This window comes from Chenopodium quinoa, unplaced genomic scaffold (assembly GCF_001683475.1).
Source record: "Chenopodium quinoa cultivar QQ74 unplaced genomic scaffold, ASM168347v1, whole genome shotgun sequence".
Taxonomy (NCBI): domain Eukaryota; kingdom Viridiplantae; phylum Streptophyta; class Magnoliopsida; order Caryophyllales; family Amaranthaceae; genus Chenopodium; species Chenopodium quinoa.
In genome coordinates, this window is record NW_018742651.1 from 232,456 (window position 1) to 250,608 (window position 18,153).

At 33.8% G+C, this 18,153-nt stretch overlaps 2 protein-coding genes across 2 annotated transcripts; both read left to right on the forward strand.

Moving 5' to 3' along the window:
* The first annotated feature begins 354 nt into the window (after window positions 1–354).
* LOC110722042 (CBL-interacting serine/threonine-protein kinase 1-like) lies at window positions 355–8,493 on the forward strand. Its single transcript, XM_021901266.1, has 12 exons — window positions 355–772; window positions 933–995; window positions 6,023–6,094; window positions 6,213–6,320; window positions 6,629–6,709; window positions 6,805–6,984; window positions 7,074–7,286; window positions 7,386–7,487; window positions 7,597–7,713; window positions 7,834–7,896; window positions 8,003–8,077; window positions 8,169–8,493. Exons 1-12 carry the CDS (start codon window positions 578–580, stop codon window positions 8,265–8,267), a joined length of 1,368 nt encoding a protein of 455 aa, XP_021756958.1. The 5' UTR covers window positions 355–577; the 3' UTR covers window positions 8,268–8,493.
* A 1,750-nt stretch (window positions 8,494–10,243) lies between these two features.
* On the forward strand, window positions 10,244–12,102 carry LOC110721999 (ubiquitin-60S ribosomal protein L40-like). Its single transcript, XM_021901223.1, has 3 exons — window positions 10,244–10,579; window positions 11,751–11,843; window positions 12,031–12,102. Exons 1-3 carry the CDS (start codon window positions 10,244–10,246, stop codon window positions 12,100–12,102), a joined length of 501 nt encoding a protein of 166 aa, XP_021756915.1.
* The last annotated feature ends 6,051 nt before the right edge of the window (window positions 12,103–18,153 follow it).

Here is an 18,153-nt window from a genome sequence, read left to right on the forward strand (position 1 = left end):
TTTTTTTATTTTAGTGGGTGGTAATTTAAAATAAAATTTTAATTGGGTGGTTATTTAGAAATTGATACTATTTTTGGGTGGTAATTTGCAAATTTTCCTTTTTTAAAATATTAATAATTAAAGTTGTGCATTAACATTTATATTAGTCAAAATATTGCGATTATAATAAAAAAAACAAAGGAAATACGACTCTACTTTTACCAATATAATTTTTTTTTAAAAAAAGTAAAAGTAAAAATAACAAAATACGGAGTGGTTGTATAATCGAAAAGGTCAATCCACGTAACCAATCTCGTGAGTCGTGACAACTGCCTTTTCTCTCTCCCTCGATTATGTTAAATAGCAGAATCTTGACACCCCATTTTTATACGCCACTCCCTCTAATTTTTTTCCAACTCCTAAAAGCTAAAACAAACAACATACTTCTATTTACATATTTATACACAAATCTTTTAATTAATTTCTCAACCCAACAAAATTAAAGTTCAAGGTGCCACAAATTTCCCCTCTATTTTTTCCTCTGCAATTTTCTCTCACCATTAAAACAGAGCAAAAAACAGAGGAGAGAGAAAAGTAGATGGTGAGAGAGGTAGAGGAAGAAAGACGGGGTGATAATAAGGGAATGCGATTGGGTAAATACGAACTTGGTCGACTTTTAGGTGAAGGGAATTTTGGCAAGGTTAAATTTGCTAAGAATATTGAAACTGGAAATTCTTTTGCTGTTAAAATTTTGGAGAAGAAGAAGATTCTTAATCTCAAAATTACAGATCAGGTTAGATTAATTTTTCAATTGATTGAATACCCATGTTTCATTTTCATGTTAATTTTAATGGGTAATTGTTTTTTTGTTGATTGAGTTTGATTTTTTATGTTAATTTCTGGGAAATTTGTAACCTCATTTTTGGGACTTTTTTTGGTTGATTTTGGTTCAGATTAAAAGAGAAATTGCTACTTTGAAGCTTCTGAGACATCCTAATATTGTCAGATTATACGAGGTAAATTTCTCGAATCCCCAAAAAATTTCTTACTATACTATACCAATTAGGATTAAATTTATGTATAAATTCATATAAAGTGGTAGTTTATGCCTTTATGGTAATGGGGTTAGTTCAAAATGGATAAATAATGTTTTTTTTTGGGGGTCATTTGATCCTTTACTTGCTCTTGTCACATCTTTAGTATCAACAACATTAAAGAATAAACTTTGTTTTATACTTTAGAGATACTCTAATTTTCACTTTATATTTCGTTAAGCTTAATCTTAAGTATTGTGATTGCGATTAAAAGTACAACTATTAAACATTTAATGACGTTAAACTATGTCTCATTTTATCATCAATCCTCAATTTGATACTTTTTTTTTATGAAAAGTTTGATATTTACTTTTCCATATATAATACTGGATTATGATCCGCTCTAATGCTCTTTTCTTATTATTAGAACACCTAATTACCTAAACTACTGAAAAAAAAATATTAAAAATTAAATTCAACATTGTCGGTTTATTTTTTTTGCTTCTCACACAATTAAGGAATGTTTAAGATTTGGATTATCCGTCCTTAGATTATAAGATGTCATGTTCATTTTTAAGGATTATCTTATCAATGACAATTAATGTGGATGGCATAAATGTTAGTGTTGTTGAAGTTTGAGCTTGCTAAAAAAATATCCTGAATTATTGTATTTCATCGAGGAAAATAAATAAATAAGTTATGTGAATATTTTATGAGTTTAATTTTTATTATTAATGTAAAAAAATTACATTATTATAAGGTGAATTAAATCTGCAAATTTTGGATTGCTTGTGAACCATAAACTAGAATAAACTTAAATTTTTTTAAACGTAATTATCATGAAGAGGTTGAAACACTTATTAAGTTCCCCCACCATGTGTTTGCCCTTGCTTGTTGGTAACTCTAAAAACCATACCTAAAGTTTAGATTAAATTAAAATATTATTCAAGTAATTTATTCTTAGGTTATGACTAATAAAAAGCCTTGATTATAGTTTGATGATGAATATGTCATTTTCCAAGTAGTTTCTTCCTTATTTTTTTTTATTTTTTTTATTTTTTTATTTTTTTAATGTAGGAGTTTCTTTGATACAAAGTATAATTGATTCATTAATTAATTAATTTATCAACAGTTATAATCCAAGATATGTTTTCTGTCATTTTTTGTGGTTGGTATTGTATAAGACTATTAAACGAAAAGAGTACAGTAATACACAACAATTGAGAATTACAAAATCACTTTCCAAAAATGTTGGATATATTGTTTCCACAATACCTTAAAACTACAAAGTCAAATTGACGCTTTCATTATTTCATTATAGTCTTTTTTTTTTTTTTTTTTTTTTTTTTTTTTTTTTTTTTTTTTTTTTTTTTTTTTTTTTTTTTTTTTTTTCTCTCTCTTTGGTATCACTTGTCATTATATGATTTTTTCTTCAAACAACATAAACACGTTCTCAATTCCTAATATAAGTATACCAAGAATAAAGACCTATGTAAGAGTGAGGAACAACTCAAGTGGTTAGAGCTACCTTCTGAAAGCGATCAAATATTATTTGTTATTAAGCGGTAAATAAGCAAACTAATCTTTGTAGATTCTAAACTAAGAGCAAGTTTAGCCCCAAGTCTTAAGACTTGAATGTGACATCATTTTTGGTGGTCCCCATTGAAAATGATGTCATCAAATTCTTGTTAAGACTCACTAAGACTTGCACAAATTAATCACTTTAGCCCTAAGACTTAAATATTTGACATATTATATGTAGAAAAATGTAAAAAAAAAAGGATAATAAAAATAAAAGTGAAGTGGGTGAAGTGGATCCCAATCTCAAGTCTTAAGTTGAGTCTTGAAATTTCAAGACTCAACTTGAGATTTACTTGAAATTTTTGAAAAAAAATGGGAAAAGTCTTAAGTATAAATCTTAATACTCAAAAAGATGATGTCACTCCAAATCTTAAGAGTTGGGGCTAAACTTGCTCTAACTTATATTTATCTAACCACTATGGAGTTGTTGGAAATTAGTAGTATGGAGACACATATTCACGTTTTCCACATTTTACTCTCATGAAAGTTAAACCTTTTTTTGTAACTCGTTAACTTTGCCGTCCAAATAATTTTCAGTATTTTTTTTCTTAAAAAGTTTTAGCCTTTTTAATAACAGAAGAAATTCTTACTCGGCTATTATCACGTCACGTGGCAAATTCTCATTTGCCGTTTTTGGGGCCATTAAATTTAATTATCCACTAATTCAAAATTTGACCATAATTTGCTGCTTTTATCACTTTTTGGGTAGATGACATTTTTTAATAAAAAGTGTTGTGCACACAGTTTTATTTAATTAATTGATTGTATGAAAGAAGATATGGATTTTACAGAGTATATTCTTCTTCCTATATTTTTTTTTATTTTGTACCATTGTTTAATACAACAAAACATTTTTAATTGACTTATAATCACTTTTATAGATCTTTGTTGTACTGTTAAACTGGTGTTTTCCGGTGGAGTTGACTATTTGACATGAACTACTCTCATTATTTTTCCCTAATTAGAGCATCTTTTTTAGGTATTGAGCCAACACATTTAATTAACATTTAATCATATTTTTATAGAGTTTTGATGTTTTGTAATGAACTTATGCTTGTTATATATACATGACCGGTTTGAGTTTATATTTCCGTCAATTTTGAGATATTAGTACTTTAGTAAGACTCAATGACTTTCCTTTAAAGTTTCTTGTGGACAACGAGATTTAACAACACTAAATCCATAGATTTCTCCTTGGATTATTATTCCACTAATTCATAATCTAACACTAATGAGACAATTTTATGTGACAGAGAGAGTACTCGTAAATGTCGTAATAGGCTAATAGCCAATCGGAGTTGCTTAATTGTTTGTGATACATATACGTAGTACAAATATACATAGAATATTTGTTTTATTAATAAAATTAGGAAAATCGAAGTTGTTTCGTGTAGTGGACCCACCTTAGAGACTTATACGCCAGGATCCGTCTTGCTAAAAAAAATGACAGAGCAAAAATTGAGGGTGCAACTTCTGGATCTCCGCTGGAAGAGTTTTATTGGTGAATATGTCGTTTTATATGACGCCAGTTGGTATGGTAGATTTGAAATATCCTGGTTATGGCAGACCAATCAATTATTAAAATTATTTAGCAAAGATACAATACCATCATTAAAATATGAGAAAATTTCTTCATCTTTCCAATTCATTCTATCCATTTCAACATGACATAATTTACCATATAAACCATTTTTTTAAAAAACTTTTTATTCTATGGTTTTTCTTGTTTTTAGTGAAATTAAAATTATGAACTAGTGATAAATTATGGAGGCGTGTTTGTAGTATGTTAGTATTACTATTTCTTGTACTACCCTAGTATGAAGTGTGAAGAAATTGAGATTAATACTCAATAGTATGTACTCCCTCTGTTACTTATTGTCATTAATATAATAAAAGCGTGTAATATATAAAAAGATAAAGCGGCGAATTATAAATGTAAAAATAAATTGTCCAATAATGAAGACTTCTCATGAAAAAATGAAGGTGGTGGAACCATAAGAAGTGGATATTGCATGTGCTATGATGGACCCATGGTGGGTCCAATGAAAAATAAATGGCAAAAGCAATCATCCAATTGTGGTGTTTATCATGCACGATATGGCTCCACTGGAACTTGGTTGTTTCTTGGGGTTGAATGGTAGATGATTGGGGTTTGCTGAAAATAGATGCTGTGTGATTTTTTTTATACAAACAGAAATTCATTACATTGTTTTTATATGGAAAGTTTTTGTTGTCTATGAATTGATTTCTGCAATTATTATTTTATTTATTATATATGGCAAATGGGTCCACGGATTATCAATAAAATGCGTTGCGTTTTACGGATTAGTTTAGTTGCTAGGTTTATCTAATTTGAAAGCTTCATATAAATTAATATTCCGTACATAATTGTTCTTAACAATGTGTTATCTCTGTATTTACGTGACTCGCATTGTCATGATTCCATTTTTATGTTTCTGTTACATGATCTCTGTAAAACTTTAATTTGTGTGTTTCGCTCGCATGTAGAGGGGAAGAAGTAAATAAGTGATCTAGTGTGAATCTATTTGATGTAAGGTTACAAGAACAATCATATATATATAAATTGACATTTTTTTTAAATCATTCTAATCGTAATTAATTCTAATTTAACTTTAATAACTACATTGACAAGTCAATAAAATTTGTCAAAAATAGACTTTCCAAAAAATTGAAAAGTTTTTGTCCATTCAAAAACAGAAATACCACGGGGTGAGTAGTAGTCCACAAAAATCTGGGGGTCCACTCATAAAGCCATAGCTATCTCAAATAGTGTTTAAACTCTTCTATGGTGCAAATTGTTTTGTTCTACCTGGGGAAGCTTTATACGGTCTGGCTAACATCCAATTCAATTATTTGAGAGCATCCAAAAAACAGAATAACAGGAAAATTTAATAAAACAGTGGCTTGAGTTATTAAATGGGGTCCATTGATTTTATAATTTACAAACTGCCATTTTTAGAATTACTTGTATAATAGTACTCCGCATTAAATAAGGTGTAATTTTTACATTTACCCCGTAATAACTTCTTTATTCACTTTAGTGTTGCTTTACACTAGCACTAGCCGAGTTGACTTGTATGAGATTTTGGCGTGGTAGGGCCTTCTCTTTAGTTTGAAAAAAAATAATAATAATAATTTTATTGTTTTCCCGTGTGGGGTTAGTAACGGGCATGGAATAGTATCTAAATTTATGTGATTTAGCTAGGCTCGTTCATGAATCATTATAAGGTATAGTGAATACTTCATACATTATGAATTTATACATGCTCATTTTCAGTTGACTCAGTCTAATTATTTTTTAAAATGGATAAGAATCAGCATTGTGCTCTCAGATGTATCATATAATTTACATGCCCATGTCAAATTGGACATCAGACCGAGCTAAACTATATGGTGGTATGATGCAGGTCTTGGCAAGCAAAACAAAGATATATATGGTCCTAGAGTATGTGCATGGTGGAGAACTGTTTGATAAAATTGTAAGTGATTTCTTCTATCCATTATCAAAGCATTCTAGCTTATACTAGCATCCTAATTTATATTAAATTGAGTTTTTTTTTTTTCTTTGCTATTCCTTATCAAGTCATGATTTTGTAGGCATCACGAGGAAAACTCCCAGAAAAGGAAGGACGAAGGCTCTTTCAACAACTTATTGATGGTGTTAGTTATTGTCATGACAGGGGTGTCTTTCACCGAGACCTCAAGGTAAGATTGCTGGCTTATTAATGTTTAACGCCAAAATATCTTCTATTTGATGTGAAATTTCACTTCATTTGCTTAAACATGTATGTCACAGTTGAGTTTTTCCACAACATGTGATCAGTTGACATTGCAACTTGTTTATTTGTCATTTTCACTTTTTTGCTAGAGAATTAAGGTCCAAAATTGTTTAGAATATAGACCATCTATGAAGATTTTTGTTGGAGCATGATTATGACATTACCATTAGGCCTTCTGCTAGTTTGTTTTGATATGTCAACTTGCTTAATTGTGAGTTTCACTTTGTTTTGCAGCTAGAGAACATCCTCATAGACGGAAAAGGAAACCTAAAAGTATCGGACTTTGGCCTTAGTGCATTACCACAACACTTCGGGGTAAGTAGCTATAATGATTGATACTAGATGTCAAATTCTCTAATACCCCTCTTCAGCTCCTAAATCTCTGGTAGCTTTTCCATTCTTTTTTATAGAGTGATGGCTTGCTACATACAACCTGTGGGAGCCCAAATTACGTTGCTCCTGAAATTCTCGCTAATAGAGGATATAGTGGTGCTACAGCGGATGTTTGGTCTTGTGGTGTCATCCTCTATGTCATTCTCACAGGCTATCTTCCTTTTGATGACAGGAATCTCGCTGTCCTTTATCAAAAGGTATTTCCCTTTTTTAGATTATAAAATCCGTCATCTGACTCTAATTTATCTTTGGTTTTTTATGATGTTGTGTGTCATTGATGTTACAGATCACAAGAGGAGATGTTCAGATACCAAAATGGCTCTCTTCTGGAGCACAAAAGATGATAAAGAGGATTCTTGACCCGAACCCTGTCACCCGAATAACATTGGCTGAGATCAAAGCAGATCAATGGTTTAAGCAAGGCTATGTTCCTTCAAATCCCGAAGAAGAAGAAGATGATGTATATGTAGATGAGGAAGCCTTCTCGATGAATGTTGATGTAATGACTGATATCCCTTTCTTTCATTTGCATTTCCATAAAATATTACATTCCCATAAAAGATGCTAATAGCTTGCAATTTTAATTTGTATAAATCAGTCTGATGGAGAGAAAAGTCCTGGCCTTCCTAAACACATCAATGCGTTTCAGCTAATTGGAATGTCATCATTCCTTGACCTTTCAGGATTTTTTGAGAAAGAGGTGAGAACACTGATGAATCTTTCGCTTAATTCGAACTTAATGTGAAGACAGTCTATCCAAAAAAAAAGTTTTAAACAGGAGCTAATGGTTGCTTGTTAAATGTTTGCAGGATGTCTTCGAAAGGAAGATCAGATTCACTTCCAATCTTTCGCACATAGAGTTGCTTGAGAGAATTGAGGATATCGTAACAGGAATGGGATACTCAGTTCAGAAAAAAAATAGGAGGGTAAGTTCTGAACCTTATAATTTGACCCCTAAAAAATTCTTTTGCTAACAGAATAACCACATATTTGGTCGACAGGTTATTACAAGTATTTTTTCTGAGTTTCGAATTTATTTGTTTCAGCTAAAAGTGGTGCAAGGAAAAAGTGATCACAGAGGTCCAGGAAGCCTTTCAATTACAGCAGAAGTAAGTATAATTGTTGCTTACTGGACAAATCGATTCTGTCAAGCATATGAATAAGTAAACAAATCTTCCAACAATCCCTGCTCACTTTCTTTCCATGATGTTGCAGGTTTTTGAGATTAGTCCTTCGCTATTTGTCGTTGAATTGAGAAAAACTTGTGGAGATTCTTTAATTTATCGGCAGGTTAATATCTATCTCCCTTTGTATCATCAAGATATTTCCGTGTGTATTGCTTCCAAGTTATAGAACTAACAAACTTTCTCTGTTTGTGCAGTTATGTAATAAATTATCAAACGACCTCGGTGCATCAAGAAGCCAAGAGTTGTTAAGTGCAGCCATATTGAGTGCAGAAACTGTACCAGAGGTTTGCTAGACAACATAGATAGATGCATCTTTAGTGCCATTTTCCGAAAAGAGCTAGAGGAGTCCTCTTAGTTTCAATATTTCAGTAAATTGTAATTATGTAGCATGAATTGTTTTTTTTTTTTTTATACTTTGGACTATATATTCCTTGCAAAAAGAGAAAAAAAAAAAAAAAAGAAAAAAAAAGAAATTCAATGAAAATTAGCTTCGATTATTATATGAAGCTGTACATACTACACAGTTCATCTTCCATTTTCCTTTTATCTACATCCAAAGGCTAAACTAAGAATGGTTTTTAACTAATATAGAGAAACCACTAACTTACTAACCTTTGCTTGAGCAAAAAATACGAGAGTCCACTTCAACTTACCTTAAAAAGCCAAGTTTTCAGTTAATACACCATACAGTAAGCTGAACTACTGTAAGAAACATGCGACTGCATTATCGCCATCAGAAGCAAAGATCCAATCAGCTGATGTCCGAAACTAACTGCACTTAAAAAGAGCATTTCACAAGTTATTTACTGCTAGTATTTTTCCTCAAACAATGGCTTGAATTCAGCTTCACATGTGTACATGGGAGTAACGTACATACTCTGGCTCAAGCTAACTAGATATCTTAGGTATCTTTAACAACCTCCTCTGCATACGTCTCGCATCCAGATATTATCAATTATCGTAGACAGGTTATACAATGTCCTACACGTAAGTCACATTTCTCAATAATCCACAAAGGATTTACTCTGTCTCTCTCGGTTATGCTATGCTTGGATAACAAATTAGAAGGGAAATGGAAGGGAGGGAAATAGGAGGAAGGGGAAGGAAGGGGAAGTGGAGGAAATGATGAGCTCCATTTTCCCTCCAAATCTCTCCAATTTTAAAGGGATGGTTTTTATTAAAGGAGGAGGGAAAATGGATCTCTCCCTCCCCCTCCCCTTCCCTCCCCTAACATATTATCCAAACAAGGAAGTTTGTCTCCCTCCCTTTCCCTTCCTTTCCTTCCATTTTTTGTTATCCAAACATAGCCTAATAGTATAATTTAAACAAGTTGTGTGACAAATCTCCTTCACAATCAATCACCTTAATACCGATTTAGTATATGCAAGGATTTTGAATCAAGTGTTGTAACTAGTCTCACATTACCTACACCCCTCTCTCTGTTTGTTGGCAATAACTTCAACCACTTGTGAGACTTGTCTTCCACGTGGGCCAGCCAGAGCATGACACGTGTCACCCTAAAAGAGCCTAAAGTGGACCTACCAGGGTTTGACACGTGGCAAGCGAATACCCCTATTGGAATTGATGACATTCAAGGCCCATTTCCCTAGAAAGCTACAAAACGGCGCATCCCATCAGTCCTAGGTTTCCGTGACCTAGCTAAGGGCCCAAGGACCCTATATATAGGGAGATTGTCCCATTTTGGGGGCATGTTCAATCAGTACATCATTTATTACTCTCAAAACAGAGTAAACACCCGATCTCGGAGTCCTAGAAGATATTTACTTTTCCGCACATTTTTACTCCGAACACTTTTTAACTTGATCGTTGGAGGCAGAACTCTAACCACTGGAAACTTCCGTTGTTTTGTAGGTACAGGCGATCGGAAACCAGTCTTAGTGACGTAACTCTCCACAGGTACACAAAAAATGAAAAAAAACCCCAAAACATGTCCCATACCTATCTAACGAGGTGTATTGACATTGTCCGAGGCCGATCAAGTTTGCGATCATCTATGTACATCATCAATAATTGTATGTCATGCATTGCATAAATACTTTTTTTATTTTTATTTTTACATACTTCGTATATAACTTTTTTTATATATATAGTGAATTTATTATTTACCATTCTTCTAAAAACTTGAACTCCAAGTTCACCCAAAAATAAAAAGCTTGGCCCCCAAAATTAGGTCATAAAATCAGACTAATAAATAGCAGACTTCTTCACTTCCCAACATTCAGAAAAAAGAGATCATCAAACAAAAAAAATGCAAATTTTTGTAAAAACCCTAACAGGGACAACCATAACCCTAGACGTGGAACCAAATAACACCATACACGACCTAAAATCAAAGATCGAAAACCATGAAGGAATTCCAATACCCGAACAACGCCTTCTTTTTGGTAACAAAGAATTACATGAAGATGACAATGATGAAAGTGAAGAAGAAGGCAACACTTTAACGTATTATAACATTATGAAGGGCTCAACCCTACACCTTACGTCGAGGCTTGGTGGTGGTGCTGGCATATATTGTTTCTCTTGGCATTTAGTACCAAGAGATTTAGCGGCTTTGGCCTACCGTAGTAAGCTTAAGAAGAAGGTATGTCGCAAGTGTTATGCCCGACTTTCGCCTAATGCTACCAATTGCCGTAAGAAGAAGTGTGGTCATAGCAACCAATTGCGCACTAAACATGTTTGGGGGATATTTCGTAATCTAGGATGTTAAAGTATTGTCTCTTACATGTTTGATACATGTATCATGCATGCTAAGCTTATATGGTTTACCTTCTCTTGAAGATTTTGTAATTTGTTTGAAGTCTATGTTTAATTGGGAGTACAACAACATATCAACGCTTCAAGTTTGCATAATTAAAGGCCCTGTTCTCATCAGATTATTTTCAGTTTAGTTCAGTCTTAATAAGTTTACTTCAGCTCTAATAAGTTCACCTCAATTCAGTTCAGCTCTTAATTTCCTTCTCTCATATAAAATATTCAATTCAGCTCAGCTCTAATAATTTCAGTTCAGTTTCGCTCATTTTAGTCAATGAGAACATGCTTGAAATTCGTATAATTATGATACAACTGTGACTTAAATCACCAATGAGTTTTTTTTAATCTCCTTAATTTTTTTTAATAAACCTTCACACCTTCTCTTGTTGTATTCCAATTTTATAATTTTCCAAATCATTTTTGGTATATATAACAACGTTCTTGTTTATCAGTTAGGACCTAGGGCTGTTCATCGGTCCAAGAACGGACTAGACTAGACTGAAAATTTAAGAATTTTTTTAATGTTATGAAAATATTGTGTGGATATCCATTATCCTTATATCATTCCGGAATATTCTAGATCTAGTAGGGCTGATTGTTATCTAAACAAACCCTAGTTATTGTATTCTATAAATGTATACCCCTAATATATGGAATAATATACACAGATCAATTCTCTCTCAATTATTATATTTTCCATTATTTTTACAACATTTAAAAGAAATTCTAAATTTTTAATAATTTCATAGAAAACTCGAAAAAAGTAAGAAAAAACTATATTTTAACTATATTTTACATTTGGGCCTTTCACATATCTATTAGATTAAGCCAGCTTAGCCTAATTAGCTTAAAACAACTTAAAAGATGAAGGTGGTCCACCTTCTTGGGGTAGTCGTGGATTGTTAGAAGGTGGTTTATTGTTATCCAAGGGTGCTCCCTGGAAAGTTGGTTCATGGAATAGACTTAGTATTTTAAATGATTGTTGGCTTCCTAATATTAAGGTGGAGTTTAAGGAGTCGATTCTAGAAGAAATCCGTCCTGCTTACGTTTCGGAGCTGTTTTTAACCAATTTGACTGTGTGGAACCCTTCCATGGTTAGGTATCTTAGCTTTTTCCTTCAGTTACTGCTGATTCTATTCTTGGGTTAGAGAGACCAACGACAAGGATTGATGATTTTATTTACTGGAAATACACTCGGGATGGCTCCTTGTCTACCAAGTCAGCTTACTCTTACATTCTGTCGCAACACTTTGCTTCTCTTTCTGGTTTGCTCCCTCACAGCTGATGGAAATCCCTGTGGGGCTTGCCTATTCTTCCGAAATGGAAGATGTTTGTCTGGAAAATCCTGCATAATGCCTGTAACATCCTAGAAATTCCTTTCCTTTAAATACCCATTCTACTCTTTAAAATACGATTTAGGAATAACTAAGACATTACCGCCACCGTGAAACGGCTAAGGCAATTATCAAAGATACACAGCGGAAGACTCAGAATTAAAAACCGTTCCAACAAGTCAACTCAAAAGTCAACCAAACGAAAATAAAGTTTAAAACCAAACGAACAAAGTCAAATAAAATCAAACTACAACTTGGAACCATTAAAGGCCCTTATTCAAAAACTGTTCCAAAACCAAACCTTTGTGTTAGTCCACATAAAATATGTCATAAATAAAAAAAAAAAAACATAAAACACCTTGTAACCTAATGCAAACTAGTAAGATTCACTCTTCTCTCATGCCCCATCATGATCATGCTTCAATACCTGAAAAGTTTATCTCTACTTGTTTCCACTACTCTCCATTAGAAATGGGTCATCATAGGGCCAAGGTAAAGACATGGCCAAATACACAAACACACTCAATCAGCAAAACTGAGTACATAAGCGTAAATTAGCCACACTAACATGCTTTCATCTATCAACACACACTTACCTCATTGCACCTGTTCACAAGCACACACACCAATCAACAAGACACAATGACTAGACACTAATAAATTCATTTAGCGTTGATTACGCATCGAACGAGTTTCCTCCTCCTAACCTCCCCCAAATAAATTGAGGTTAACTGACACGGAAGCTAACCGTGCCAGCGACAAAACCACTAAAAGGGGGCTGAATTCCTGCGCATAATAATAAATAAAAGGAATGTACAACGTCCTGTACTCCATTAGAAGTTATGGTTAAATATAAAACCCCATAACTCCCCCCATTGTTCATACTCAAGGTATATACGTTCCAAGAGTTTTGGTGCATAATCTCTTTCACTTTACGTTATTTACATGTTATTGGACTTGGTGATGACTCTCAAAACATAATAAATCAATCAACAATAATTATTCAATCAATCAAACATACCAATTTAATTCTTGAATAATTAGTGACCACATATTATTTAATGTTGAACCCTTTTTAATTCTACCTCAGTGTCAAAGACACCTTAAACGCATAATGCGCCAAAAATCCTATCCCTCGGTGTTAAAAACACCTTAAGTGCACAAAGGCACAAACATACAATTTATTCCTTGTGTACATAGACACTTATATAGCTCCTTCCTCATGCTTAAAGCATTAATAAAAATTATTTGAACCATAATAAAATTCCTTTTCAATATTCCAAACATAATTAAACATGTAGCTTAATTAATCATGCCTTCTAACATGCCATAAATAAAAATGTGGTTCAAACACAACATGCCCAAAATATAATTTTCCAATCCATAACCATCACAAATAATTCATGCATCACAATTCAATCACAAACACCATAAATTTTACAATTCCATACATAAACCTTAGCATGATCCTACTTGTAATTGATTGAAATCAAACCTAGCATGATTCTACATCATCAAAATATGCTAAGTACGCGTACGTACCTTGAGTACGTTATTAAAACTGCCACGACTAGTAGAAATTGCTTACTTCAAAGTCTCCTACACATTAAATCCATAATAGAGTATTAATATCCACTCTAAACAAATTCCCAGCAATATATACTATTTTAAATCCTCTCATAATTTAATTAAAATAGCTGAAATTATATTTAAAACACCATAATTAAGTCCCAATTAATGGGTAATTAAAATTTCTTCAAGAAACATAATATCAAGTGTTCTACATAAAATTCCAGCACTTTATTATAATTAAAACTTGCTGTAATTAAGTTTTAAAACACTTAAAACAAAGGCCTACCCTATTATACACCATGATCCTTCAATAACTCATGAATCAAGAAACTAGGGTTTCAAAAATTGGGGCTTTTTAACTAAAAGCCAAATCTGAAAATTAATTAACACAATTACAATAACCAAACATCAAAATTAAATCTCCAAACTCATAATTTACAATTAGATTAAAGCCTAGATTAGTTTTGGGTAATAAAGATTTGATTTTTAAAAAGAAAAACCCCTTCTTTTTTTTCGAAAACAGTGGCTGCCGACAGCAGGCCGGCGCCACTGCCGGTGGTCGCCGCTGCTGCCGGCTGGTGCTGGTGGTCGCCGCTGCTGCCGGCTGGTGCTGGTGGTCGGCGGCCCACAGGTGGTGGTGGTGGCTGTCGGTGGTGGTGGTGCGCGGTAAGAAGGGGAAGGGAAGGAGAGAGAAAAAGAAAAAGAAAGAAGAAAATAAAGAGAAAAGGGAGAGAAGTTTACCTTGGGTTTTCTCCACTCTGGGCAAAGTTGAATTGCCTCATAAGAGGGATATTTATACCCCTTCTCTATCACCCCTTTTACCCTAAACTTTCCTCCTTTAGTTTTTTTTCCTAATCTCTTCCCTACTAAAACTTGTTAAAAATCATAATTTCTTAAAATAAAACCCCAAATTCTATTAATTAATTAATTAAACAAACTTTCCTTTAGTAAAATATTCCCAATTTACATGGGATAAATAATTAAAACATCATAATTAAAATGCTAGAATTATTTAAATACCCTTATAAAATATATATAATTTAGATAAAATACGTATAAAAATACGGGGTATTACAATGCCCTTCCTACAATGTCTGTGCTTGCTCTTAAGGGTGTTCCGGTTGATTCTGTATGTGTTTATTGCCATGAGTGTGTTGAATCAGTGGAGCATTTGTTTCGTGATTGTTCGTTTGCTCGTCGGCTGTGGAATATGGTCTCTTGGGGTACTCTTCCATCTCCTTTTACACCTTTACCTTTTGATAATTGGCTTTAGGGTGTTATCTCTGGCTATAGTTCTTCTAAGAATTGGTCTTATCTGGATTATTTTCTGGGGGTCTGGATTACTCCCCTAGTCATACTTTGGATTTGGCTTTTGACTGGTGTATGAGAAGCCGGGATGCTCGTCAGGTTACTGCATTCCAGATTGATAGGCCTCCTGGTTTCCTGAGCCCTCCTACTGTCTATGCTCTTTGTGGTGATTTGAATGTCAATTGTGACATTTATATGCTCTTTGATGGTGCATGGGAGAAGGAGAATCATAATGCTGGTACAGGATGGTGTTTTCATTCCTCGACTTCCCTTCACTGTGTTGGGGGAGGAGCTAGAGCTCGTATGGCTAGTTCTGCTCTCCATGCTGAATTGCAAGCGTGTCTGTTTGGTCTCCAGAAGGCTCGCTTGCAAGGGTTTTCGCAGATTTTGGTTCTTACTAATTGTTAGGTGATTCCAGATTTAATTCTGCGCCGGGGAAAAGAGGACATGTCGGTTGTTTGGATCTGCAGGAAATCCGTGATATTTTACCATCGTTTGCTACTTGTCTCATTCATAAGGTTTGCAGGTCATCTGTTGCGGAGGCTCATTCTCTGGCAAGAGCGGCTCGTTGTAGGGATTTACTTTGTTTTTCCTTTTAGTTTTTTTTTTTTAATTTTTGGTTTTTTCGTTGTTGTTTCCTTTGTAAAAAAAAAACAAAAAAACCTTAAAAGATGAAATAAGACCCCCTTTCATGCCATCTTGAGCCCATCTTCCTAACTGATAAGCCTCCAAACAAGACTCCCATGTCCAAATTCAAGGTATGTGTACTCCCTTTGTCTCTAGATCTTTGCCCAATTGTAAAAATTTAATTTGGGTCAAATTTTATAAATTTTGACCATAAAATACTCATAATTTATAATGAAAACATAATCATGGGAATCATATTGGATACCTCTTATTGTATATTTTATTAATATCTAGTTTTTATGATTTTTACACGTGTGAAAATGTAGATGAAACTATTTTAGAACGTTTGTTAGAGATCGTGAAAAATTAAATAAAGAAAATATTAGGGAAGGGAGTAGCCTTTAGCATTTTTGTACTTAATCTCTAAGCCGACATCTCTCCATTGTATTGTCCCCACGCTAATAGCTAACTTAGATTCAAAGATGTATTTTTGGACACACCCTCAAAGCCAACTTATGCTCAATTTGTTAAATGTAAACTCCATGGAGTTTTCACCTACTTTAGAAATGAACCTCATTCAAGTTGGTTGTTTTCACAGCAAATGTTCTAATTATCGAAACTTAATACTTCCACATTTTTAGAAGGATAGCAAGGTAAAGAGAAATTATAATAAATCAAGCTTCTTAGATAGAGATGGTGACACCTTAGATATCGAGTCAATGGGTGTGTTTTACTTAGTTTTCATTTATCTTATGTTATGTTAAGTTACGTTATCTTAACTTACCTAACTAATTAAACAAAATTATTTTAGTTGTAATTCTAACTACTTCCTCCGTTCCTAAATTATATTTCTGGTTTTTATTTTGAGTATTCCAAAATTACATTTCTCCTTTCTATTTTTAGTAAGTTTTTTTCCTTTCAAATGTCCCAAATCAACTCTCTTTTTCTGTTGTATATTTAATGTTTTCTCACTCTTACTATCCTAATCTAGAGCTGTCAAAAGCTTATCCGACCCGAAATATCGACCCTAACCCGACCCTAATCCTAACCCGTCTGAACCCGAAAAAAATGGTGACCCGAACCCGACCTAACCCGAGTTGAAACCAACCCTAGACCCGAGTTGACCCGAGTATTTGAGACCCGAACCCGACCATAACCTGACATAGAGAGGACCCGACCCAAATGTGACCCATAAATTATTGACCTGAACCGAACCCGACTCGAACCCGAAAATGACCCAAACCCAATTTAACCCGTCAAAACCCGAATTCAACCCCACCTGTTACTAACCCGACCCGAGGTCAACCCGACCCGTTCCTAACCCGACTCGAATTTAAACCCGACCTGTTACAAACCCGACCCGAAATCAACTCGACTTGTTATTATTCCGACCCAAATTCAACCCGACTTGTTATTGCCCCGACCCGAATTTAAACTCGACCTATTACTAACCCGAATTTAAACGTATTTTAGGCTATATGAGGTGAGTGAGGTGAATCAATGATAGTGATTTTGTCTAATTAAATCAGCCAAATGTTTTTTTTGTTTTTTTGTTTTTTTTCTAAATTTATCTTCAAAATAAACTTCCATATAACTACTTATAATCCTTTTATTGATCCGTTTTTTCAAATTTTAGTATTCACTTGTTTATTTTAATATTTTTTTTAAATGTTTTAAATTATGCAATTTGATTTGGAGCTTTAAAAAAAATTAAAAAAAATTTATTGACTTGAACCGAACCCGACTCGAACTCGAGAATGACCTGACTAGGAAATGACCCGACGTGATTATAACCCGCAAATTATTGACTTGAACCGAACCCGATAATGACCCGACCTGATTATAACCCGCAAATAATTGACTTGAACCGAACCCGACTCGAACCCGAACAGGACCCTAACTCGTTTGAACCCGTAAAAACCCTAATGTAACCCGACCTGTTTTTCACCCGACCCGAATGTAACCCGACCTTTTATTGACCAGACCTAAACCCGACCAAAACCCGATAAGATGTATGACCCGACATGACCCGACTCAAGCATGACCCAACCCGAACCCGACCCGCATAGGTCCCGACATTAACCCGTACTGACCCGACCCGAGATGACCCGACTCACACTAACCCGACTCAAACCCGACCCATTTACCCGAATTGACAACTCTATCCTAATCTCACTCTTATATTTTCTCTTCATTGTTTTTCTCAAGTTTGTACTTCCCATAACTAACTTAATGAATGTAATTGGTTCTTAATTTTCAATTAGAAGCATGCTATTGGTCTTTTTTTGTTTTTGTTTTTGTTTTTTTTTTTTTTTTTTTTTTTTTTTTTTGCAAAGGATTGATGACATGACATTATTAATTATTAATCCATCTTCCAGACAGGTTTGGAACAAGGTGTTGGGTATCTTACATGTTTCCAAGCCTGTTCAGCAGTTTAGTGATGAGATTGATTGGCTGAAGAAAATCTGCAGAAGTTCCAGATTGAAAAACAAAGTGATCCATGTGGCCTTCACTTAAACAGTTTATGGTATTTGGATTCAGAGGAATGCATTTTTGTTCACTG